Raw genomic sequence first — 8,994 nt, 5'->3', positions numbered from 1 at the left:
GACACGGTCGCCGACCTGCAGAGTGCCTGCCCGGTGGGCAGCGCCACCCTCGGCAATGCGGGAGATGAAGATGCCCTGTGGGGGGAAGAGCCGTGCAGGGGGCCGGCCTGCGGGCTGCCCCGGCCCTGTCCCGCCGCCCTGCTCGCCCGCCGTCGGCCTGCTCACCCCGTCGCCAGCCCGGTAGGGCGTGGAGCCCTTCCCTCCAGCGATGCTGAAGCCCAGCCCCTTCTCACTACGCACTAGGCAGGCCACGTGGCGCTGTCGGAGGGGCCCCGGGGACTCAGGCTGGGGCAGGGGCAGTCGCAGGCCCCCAAACCGCCGCTCCCGGGGGCTGTAGTCGTCCTCAGGCCGCAGGGGCGTGACGGTGACCGCGTTCTCGGGCTCCACCATGCGCTCCCGCCACAGCCGCATCTGCACAGAGGTGCCCGCCCCCCGCAGCGCCTCCACGGCCTGGTGGTGCTCGGCGTTTTGCAAGGCCACGCCGTTCACCTATGGACCGCAGCCCTCATCAGAGCGGGCAACGGCCACGCAGGCTCCACACACGCCCTCCACAGATGAGGAGAACGGGGAACGGCCACTGCCCCTGGTGGGCCCCACTCCCATCTGTGCAACCCTAGGGCTAGGACGCAAGTTGGCTGAAGGAAACAGGCAAATGCTCCTCCTGCTGGTCTACGCTCGTGCCCCCCACCCTGGAGACGCCCTGCCACCTGCCCATCAACTGAGCAGGCCCACGACCTAGGGCACCTGGGGTCACTAGGCTTCTGACCCCGTCTTCAGAGGCTCTCCCCTCTCAGCCCTCCCGGTGATCTAGGACAGCATCGACACCACCTGGACAGACTGCGGACACACCTGCCAGGACTGGGTGGCCAGGTGCCCAGGCAGGGGCTCCAGGGCATGAATCACCCCCAACCTAGACCCGGTGGTGCTCTGGCCACCTCCCCACCAGCTGCCAGGGGCAGCACCCCCTTGAGAGGCCTGTGCTCGGGGTACAGCCAGTGCTCCGCGTGGGGGTCAGCAGGGGGCCCTCTGAACCCCTGGCTCACTGGCTCACCTCACCTGGGGTCCCCATCTCCTGTGGGAGCGGAAACCAAGCACCCGGCAGCAGGGGCTGTGTGGACCCCGAAGGCACAGTGGCCCACCCGCTCAGGGTCTGGGGGTCGCCGACTCACCTCGAGGAGTTTGTCGCCCACTCGGACTCCAGCCCGGGCCGCAGGGCCTTCCTCAGACACCCGAGAGATGAATATGCCCTAGAGGATGAGCAGGAGCTGAGCCCCCAGGTGTCGGCACAGCCTGGGAGGGCCTCTAAGGCCCAGCAGCCCCCGGGCCCAGCGAGTGCAGAGGAGCTGCGGGCTTGTGGCGCTCAGGCTGGGCTCAAACGGCTGCGGCCCCACGTGCCACGAAGCTGGAGGGTGATCAGCCTCCAAAGACGACTTCGACCCAAACCCGCGCAAAGGTACCCGGCCTGCACGCAGGGCTGCCTTTTGCGGCGCCCGGAAATTAAGCTCTCTCTGGAATCTGAACTCAGCCTCGTGTCAGCAGTCAGCGCTTGGGAAGTGCAGACCCAGTGGCTGAGAAAGAGCAAGTCCCCCGAGAGCGGGGACCAGGGGGCTGAGGACAACACACGGGAGAAAGCAAGCCGTGAGGTGCGAAGGTGCCCCCGACTGCCCCGCGTACCAGGAAAAGCCGAACGAAAAACGGCAGAGGTGCTAGGACAGACCAAACAGGGACAGTGGGACAAGAAGAGTGGCCGGTGGGCGCAGCTGCTCACCTCGTCATCCCCCTTGTAGGGGGTGGAGCCCTTGCCGCCCGCGATGCTGATGCCCAGGCCCCCAGTCTGCCGCACGATAGTAAGCGTCAGCTGGAAACAGAGCAGACACACGCGTCCGGGGAGGGCCGCGAGAGGAGGGCTGCCCCTGGGCCCAGCAGGAGACAGGGAGGGTCCAGTCCTCTCCAGTAACACTTGTGCCAGGGCCGGCCTGAGCGTGACGGAAGAGCCAGAGGAGGCAGGCACCGCTGGGCAGAGAGCAGCCCAGGAGGGGTGCCTGCCAGTGGGTGACGGGACCCTGCGGACTGGGAGGGGCAGTGGGAAACGCTAAAGCACCTCTGCTGGGACTGGCCGCCCCCGCCGAGAGGCCAGTGCTCTGCCTGCCCGTCTGCACTTGAGGGTCAGGAGGCCCCTTGGGCCATGGTGGCCCAGGGCTCCCAGCTGCAAGGCGGCAGGTAGGAGCTCTTGCAGGAGGGCTGCACAGGAGCGAGGGGGAAGGCGACACGAGAGGCCGCAGCCCGGGAAGCAAGGCTGGTGGCAGCCAGGGGTGCAGAGCTCAGAGCAGCGAGAGTACAGACCTCTTCCTCCTCGATGCGAGCAGGCTCTATCAGCAGGTTATTGGCCTGGTCAAACGACACCCCCTGTTAGGACAGGACCAGCGGGGCATGCAGGTGAGCCGCCACCTCGCCCGACCCCGCCACCATCTCACCCAGCCCCGCCGCCAGCAGGAAGGAGACAGAACGCCACACCAAGCTCCCGCAGCCTGAGCGCCAGCCCCTCGTCCCTTCTGGTCTGGGAATGTGTGGCTGCTGCTGCCACTGCCCCACCTAACAGGGCAGGCTCGGCCAGTCAGGGGTGGGCCCCACGGCAGACTAGGCCTTGGCCTGGCTGTCCCGGATCTGACGGCCCAGGTACCCTCAGCTGTCCAAGCATCGTGCCCGTGCTCAGGACAGAACCACTGAAGGGTCGGAGACACAAAGGTGCCGGGGGGCGGGGCACAGGGAATGCCTACGGAGTAGACAAGACCCCAGGGGGGCCCATGAGAGTCACCTGAGGACCAGAGGAAAGACACCGGGAAAGCCCAGCCCCGAGGAGGGCCTGAAAAGGCAGAAGAGCCTGGGCAGCAAGAGGGCAGCTGCCAGACCCCCAAGATGGGGCTGCAAAGCCAGCGGGAGCCTCTGGGCCCAGCCCAGGGAGGGTGGTGGAGTCAGCTGCCCTTGTGAACGGGCCCCGTCATCGCCGGCCAGCGTTAAGACCCAGGCCCAGAGCTGCCAGGAGCGTCCCCGAGATCCGAGACCAGCGCCAGTGCACACCCGGGGGCGTGATGAGCGACCGTGACGATGCCATCGGAAGCCGGTAGCTTGGGCCAGGTGAGCGCACGGCTGAGACCCACCTTAACGGAGGGCGCAGAGGCCACGGCCGCCTCCTCCTCATCCTCCTCTGCCACGGTCTCCTCCGTGTCCTCCACATCCTCCTCGTCCTCGTCCTCGGCCCGGGGAGCCCAGGGCGTGTGTGGGCCATTGTGCCAGCCCCCAGGCCCCACTGAGCCCTGGCTGTCTGGCTGTGTCCCCTGCAGCAGGGCTACCACGGCCTCAGGTTGTGGCAGCTTGGAGACCTTGAAGTGCTTCTTGTAGTGAGGCGTGTCCTTGCGGATGAGCCGCTGCCTCCCCGCAGGCAGGGCCCAGGGGGCCTCCGGCGGCCCCTCCTCATTCTCGCCATCCTCCTCCAGAGGCAGGAGCAGCGTGTCCTCTGCAAATCGCACTGTGGGCTGCAAGGGCCTGAGTGTGAGGAGAGCGGCCTGGCCCACCTCGCCCCCACCGTACCCTCAGGGGACCAGGCTCTTCTCCTCAAAGAACAAAGATGGAGAACTGTCTGGAGAAGAGGAATATAAGAGCTGAGCTCCGAGAAGGCCGGGGGCCAGGAAGCTCTTCTCACCCCATGCCCGCTGCTTGGAGCAGCCCGATGCTGGTGAGTGGTATCAGGGCCAAGAGAGGGGCCCAGGGGACAATCTGCAGTGGCTGTGCGGCGGTGGCGCACGTGGGAAGGCAGCGACCATGCAGAGCCTGGCCCTGGGGCGAGATCCTCACCACCTGCTCCAGTCCTGCCCAGGGCCCCGCTGAGTGCGACAGGGAGGTGGCCCACGCGCACCCTGACGGGTCCTGACCGCGTGCGTGCTTGGAAGGAGAGGGAAGGACCGGGATGAGTAGCCCCCACTTCCTGGAAGGCAACCTCCAAGGCCAGCCTCACCTCCTCATAGCTCTCCTCTGCATCCTCGTCCTGGGCAGCCGGCGCAGCTTCCTGCTGGCTCAGCCCCTCCGCCTCGGCCAGCAGCCCCTCGGGCTCACCCTGGGAGGTGGTGCCAGCGGACAGGTGTGAGTCCTCGCTCAGGGCCGACTCCACGCTCAGCCTCTTCTCCTGCGGCGGGGTGAAGCAGAAGATCAGGCCACCCGCCTGCCTGTCCCTGGGTTGCTGCTGGCCCAGCCGCAGCAGCCCCTCCCACCCACCCAGGCCCTGCAGAAAGGAGTGGGGTCTGCGCTCGGCTCTCAGCCACTGTCCCATACCATGCAGAGATACGGGTCTTTGGCACGAGCCCTAAAATGTCTTTCCAAAAAAAGTCATAAAAACAGACAGAAGTAGCTCCCCAACTACCAGCCTAAAAAGGTCAGGTACCCTCCTGGGACCACAGCCCCTCAGATGGACCACGCACTGCAGACACAGGCCCTGCCACGTGTGTCCCCAGGTGACATGGATGCCCTGCTGCACCCCGGGGGCCCTGAAGGTTCCCCCAGCCCTGTTGGTAGAAGCTTCTTTCTCAACAAGTGGAGTTAGGCCTGCCCACCTCTATCCTCAGCCACCTTCACCGAAGGTACGCGGACACCCGACGGAAAAGCCCAGCCATGGACCAGGTCCCTGTTCCCTATGCCAGCAAGGGCACAGCGGCTTCTGGGTCCTCCCATGCCCCCGCATCTGCCGCAGAACACAGTGAGCTAGCTGGCTGGCCCTGTGCCTCCCCGTCCCACACCCAGGACAGACGAGATGTCGGGGCTCCTGAGATGAAAAGGATAGGGGCTGGGCCCCGCCGGCACCCACACGCCCCATAAGCACCTCCTCCAAGGGCGAGGGAGGCTGGGGGTCAGGCCTGCAGGAGGCCTCGCTCCGCCGCTCTGCCATGCCTCTCTTCATCACCCTGAGCTCGCTGGGGTGAGGTGTGGCCCGGCGCTGCAGACCCTGCAGTGGGCACAGGGTGAGGGACGGGCAGGGTGGGGGTCAGGTGGGTGTGGGGTGGAGGCAACCCGCCCAGGGACCCCACCCCCCCATACCCGCTTCTCTGCAGCAGCCTCCTCGGCATCCTCGTCGCCCAGGGGAGCCCCCAGGAACTTGATGACGCTAACTCGGCTGAGCGGGGCATCGCTCCAGCTCTCGGTAGGGCTGCTTTGCTGCCCCATGTCCTCTGAGAAAGGAAGCAGAGACCAGAAACCCATCAGGGGCCCTGGACTTGCCCGAGGCCACGCCCACCCCTGGCCACGCCCGGCAGCTGACAGCAACCTACCGAGGCTGGGTGGGGGCTGCTGGGGCAGCAGGTAGCAAGTGAGCACCTTCTCGCCCGTCTGGGCGTCATCCTCAGTCTGGAAGCGGAGCATGGGCTGCGCCTGGTTCTCAGCCAGCCACAGGGCCTTGAGGTTGAGGTGGGTGAGTGCAAACGGCAGACTCTGCAGCCTGGGGGCCAGGCGGGCATGGTCAGCTCAGTGGGGCCGCTGGCACGTTGGCTCAAGGGCTAGGGCAGGGCGGCGGGCACTCACCGGTTGCCGGCCACATCCAGCACGTGCAGCTCAGCTGTGTGGGCAAGCTCGGGTGGCAGAATGGCCAGGCGGTTGTCCCGCAAGGAGAGGACACTGAGCGCTGTGCAGCCCCCGATCTCAGGCGGCAGCATCTCCAGGCGGTTCCGGTCCACATTGAGGTTGGTCAGCTTGGCCAGCCTCCCCAGGGAGCGGGGCAGGGCCTGCACAGAGAAGGGAGAGAGGGAGGAAGGGTCAGAAGCCGGTAAGAGCTGGCTGAAGGAATGGGGGAGGAAGGGAACAGCCCCTCGGGCAATCTCTCTCTTCTCTACCGGCCCCTCCTCCCCATTTCATGGGCCTGCCGCCCCAGCTAATGTCCGGCTCCCAAAAGGATGGCGCCCACCCTTGTTCTGCACGCTCTATAGCCCCCCCCCCAGCCCCATGCTGACTCTGAACCGACCCCCAGGGCTGGGCCCACCACCCACCACCCACCGTCAGCAGGTTCTCTGTGAGGATCAGCTCAGACAGGTTCTCACAGTCCCCGATGGCTTCGGTCACTTCACACAGACGGTTCTGGTCTGCCTTCAGGATGGACAGCTGCTTCAGCTGACCTGGTGTTGGGATGATGTGAAGACAAGCCTGAGAGGATGAAGGATGGGCCACCCACCGGTGGAGACAGCCTGTCCCTCACCCCGCCTCCTGCACCCCAAGAATGCAGAAAGCTCCCGCCCACCCCAGACCCATGCTCGCTCCTCTGGCATCCTTCACTCTTCAGCCTTCGAGGTGAGTGGCTAGCTCTGCCCACAGCCCCCCCCACCCCCACTCATCGCCCCCACTCTGCACCATGAGCTGCCTTGGTTCCTCGGGCACGTGGTCTTCACACCCCCGACCTTGGCCTGGGCCCCGCCTTAGGCACAACCCCCGGGGCCAGGGCCAATTCTGACCGATGCCGTCGGGAAGCCGCTGCAGCAGGTTTTGGGACAGCAGCAGGTCAGTGAGCAGCGCCAGCCCCCCAAGCTCCGCGGGTAGCGCCTCCAGCCGGTTCTCCGACACATCCAGGCACACCAGCCGCCGCAGGTTCCCAAGCTCCTGAGGGTGGGCGCAGAAGGTCAGGGCACACCGGGCAAGAGGTGGGGGCGGCCACACCCTCACTCACCGGAGGCAGAGCCGACAGCTGGTTCCGGTCCAGCCACAGCTCTCGCAGGTTTGGCAGAGCCCCCAGAGTGTCAGGCTGCAGGAACAGAGAGAAGGGGCTGAGACCAAGGCTCGCCGGCCCCACCGGGCCCCACCGGGCCCCGCCCCGCCAGCCTCGCCCCCTCCGCACCAGCACTTCCAGATCATTGCCTCCCAGATCCAGCTGTTCCAGCTTGACAAGGAAAGACAGCGACCTGCACAGGAAACAGAGCAAGTTCTGTTTCAACCACACGGCTGGAGGTCCCCAGGGCTGCAGCCCTAGCTGGCCACTGGCGGGACACCTGAGCCCACTCACGCAGGCAGCGACTTGAGCAGGTTCTCCCGGAGCTCCAGGGTCACCAGGTTGGCGAGGCTGCAACAGAGATCAGGGTGGGGCATGAGGGAGGTAGGGGAGGTGGGGAGAGGGGCAGGAGCGGGGCTGAACCAGAAGCCCCAACCCCAGAGGGCACTTACTTGCCCACATCCCCGGGCAACGCCTGCAGGGACACGTCATTCAGGGCCAGGTGCGCCAGGCTACGCAACTGAGTGAAACCTTCGGGAAGCCTACGCCGAAGGAAAGGGGACCTCAGACTCCAGACTAGAGCTGCGGGAGCTGCCAACCCCTCGCCCCCCATGGCCACCCCGCACCTGGACAAGGGGTTCCCACTGAAGTCCGCAATCTCCAGGGCCTTGCAAAACTTGATGCTCTCGGGGATCTCGGGAATGTCTGTGATAGAAGAGGGATCAGCACGAGAGACACCCGCAGCCTCCGGGGGCGCAAAGCCCTTCCTGCCACCCGCGGGCTCCACCCCAGCCTCGCCCCGGGCTCCACACCGTTCCGGGACACGTCCAGCTCCACCAGCTGCATAAAGTTGGCCACCTCAGGGGGCAACCGCTGGATCTCGTTGTCGCTCAGGCCCAGCTTGCGCAGGTTCAGCAGGCGAAAGAAGGGCTGTGGGCAGGGGTGAGATGGTGGGGCAAAGCCCTATAGCAAAGGAGTCTCCAAAGCAGACACAAGCTCACAGGTCAGGGGTCCCCTGGCCTCTATCTGCTCCTGGCCACACAGGAACTCGGGGCCCTCCCACATCACCCGTCTACAGCAAGAAAAGCAAGGAGGAGATGTGCACACACACCCCCTGCTATACTCCTAACTCCGATTATTGATGCGGGATCACTTTCTGTTCCCTCAGACACATTCCTTGCTGCCAAATTGCCACGAGACTGATCTTACATGTTTAAATCTTAGCTGGGACAGGACAGTTTCTGCTACTGCACTCCAGAAACTAGCCATGCCCAGATTTGTCACAAGGACTTTACAATCACCAAAAACTTAACGAAAACAATAAAGCACCACACGTGCACTAGGGGCTGCATGCAGGGCCTGCAGGCAGTATGTGGGACTTGGAGAAGACCACAAGGGACACAGAGGACACAGTCCTGGCGTCCAAGTCCAGGGCAGAGCCACGCCCTCTGTGGCAAACAGCCCCCAGGCACTGGGCCGCCCACTTAGCACCCTGTCTCCAAAGAGGAAATCCTTTTGTAACTTGCTTCCTTTAGCCTGGCCGCTGGAGTGGCCCGAGAAGGAAAGCAAGCTGAGCCGAGAAACAGCAAGCAGCAGAGTAGACGAGGTGCAGACCTGTCAGGCACAAGCGGCGCAGTGGGGGCTCCCCTACCCACCCGAGCACCCAGGAGGGAGAGGAGAGCAGTCGGGGGAGAAGGCTGGGCTCCCCATCTCCAGAGAAACCCATGAAGTTAGTACCTCCGCATTGGCCAGGCTCACCTTCCACCCCAACCTGCCCCACTCCGCCCACCTCCCCCACTCCGCCCACCTCCCCCACGCTTCCACTCCGCGCTCCTCCTCCAGGCTCAGCGACCATCCCCGCCCCAGGTAGGCACCTGATGACCATGGCCACCTGTGCCGCAGGGGGTGAGGAGGGTGGGGCTACCCGGGGTGGAGCTCTGACCAGTAAGAACCAGCAGGGCCGGCTGGAGGTGCCCCGCCCGGCCGGGCCTGCGAGGACTCCAGCGAGCAAGAGGGCCGACCCGGCGAGTGCTGGGCCAGGCGGACGCTCACCTTGGGCAGTTCGCGCAGCTGGTTGGCGTCAAGGAGCAGCTCCTCCAGGCTGCGGCTGTAGCGGTAGATCTCCTCGGGCACGGCCTGCAGCGAGCAGTGTCGCTTGTCCACCGACTCCACGTGCCGGTTGCAGCGCCACAGCGGGATGCACTTGAGCATGGTGCGGGCAGACGGGCGCGCGGCGCGGGCTCGGGCGGGGGGCGGGG

At 65.7% G+C, this 8,994-nt stretch overlaps 1 protein-coding gene across 1 annotated transcript in view; it reads right to left on the bottom strand.

Moving 5' to 3' along the window:
• Window positions 1-8,988, bottom strand: part of SCRIB (scribbled planar cell polarity protein) — a 20,782-nt gene extending 11,794 nt beyond the window's left edge. Inside the window, exons 1-20 of the mRNA XM_011374944.1 lie at window positions 8,789-8,988; window positions 7,549-7,666; window positions 7,363-7,441; window positions 7,189-7,278; window positions 7,031-7,087; window positions 6,866-6,929; window positions 6,698-6,772; window positions 6,486-6,630; window positions 6,034-6,152; window positions 5,566-5,765; window positions 5,316-5,482; window positions 5,086-5,216; window positions 4,871-4,993; window positions 4,013-4,180; window positions 3,159-3,533; window positions 2,344-2,406; window positions 1,769-1,858; window positions 1,170-1,247; window positions 166-489; window positions 4-75 (exon numbers count right to left, since the gene is read on the bottom strand). Of these exons, the coding sequence (XP_011373246.1) occupies window positions 4-75; window positions 166-489; window positions 1,170-1,247; window positions 1,769-1,858; window positions 2,344-2,406; window positions 3,159-3,533; window positions 4,013-4,180; window positions 4,871-4,993; window positions 5,086-5,216; window positions 5,316-5,482; window positions 5,566-5,765; window positions 6,034-6,152; window positions 6,486-6,630; window positions 6,698-6,772; window positions 6,866-6,929; window positions 7,031-7,087; window positions 7,189-7,278; window positions 7,363-7,441; window positions 7,549-7,666; window positions 8,789-8,947 (2,697 nt within the window). The 5' untranslated portion in view covers window positions 8,948-8,988. The remainder of the gene's footprint in view (window positions 1-3; window positions 76-165; window positions 490-1,169; window positions 1,248-1,768; window positions 1,859-2,343; window positions 2,407-3,158; window positions 3,534-4,012; window positions 4,181-4,870; window positions 4,994-5,085; window positions 5,217-5,315; window positions 5,483-5,565; window positions 5,766-6,033; window positions 6,153-6,485; window positions 6,631-6,697; window positions 6,773-6,865; window positions 6,930-7,030; window positions 7,088-7,188; window positions 7,279-7,362; window positions 7,442-7,548; window positions 7,667-8,788) is intronic.
• Between the last annotated feature and the right edge of the window lie 6 nt (window positions 8,989-8,994).

This window comes from Pteropus vampyrus, unplaced genomic scaffold, assembly GCF_000151845.1.
Source record: "Pteropus vampyrus isolate Shadow unplaced genomic scaffold, Pvam_2.0 Scaffold256, whole genome shotgun sequence".
Taxonomy (NCBI): domain Eukaryota; kingdom Metazoa; phylum Chordata; class Mammalia; order Chiroptera; family Pteropodidae; genus Pteropus; species Pteropus vampyrus.
Note: the sequence above shows the minus strand (reverse complement) of the source record. Positions and strands in the feature narration are given on the sequence as shown.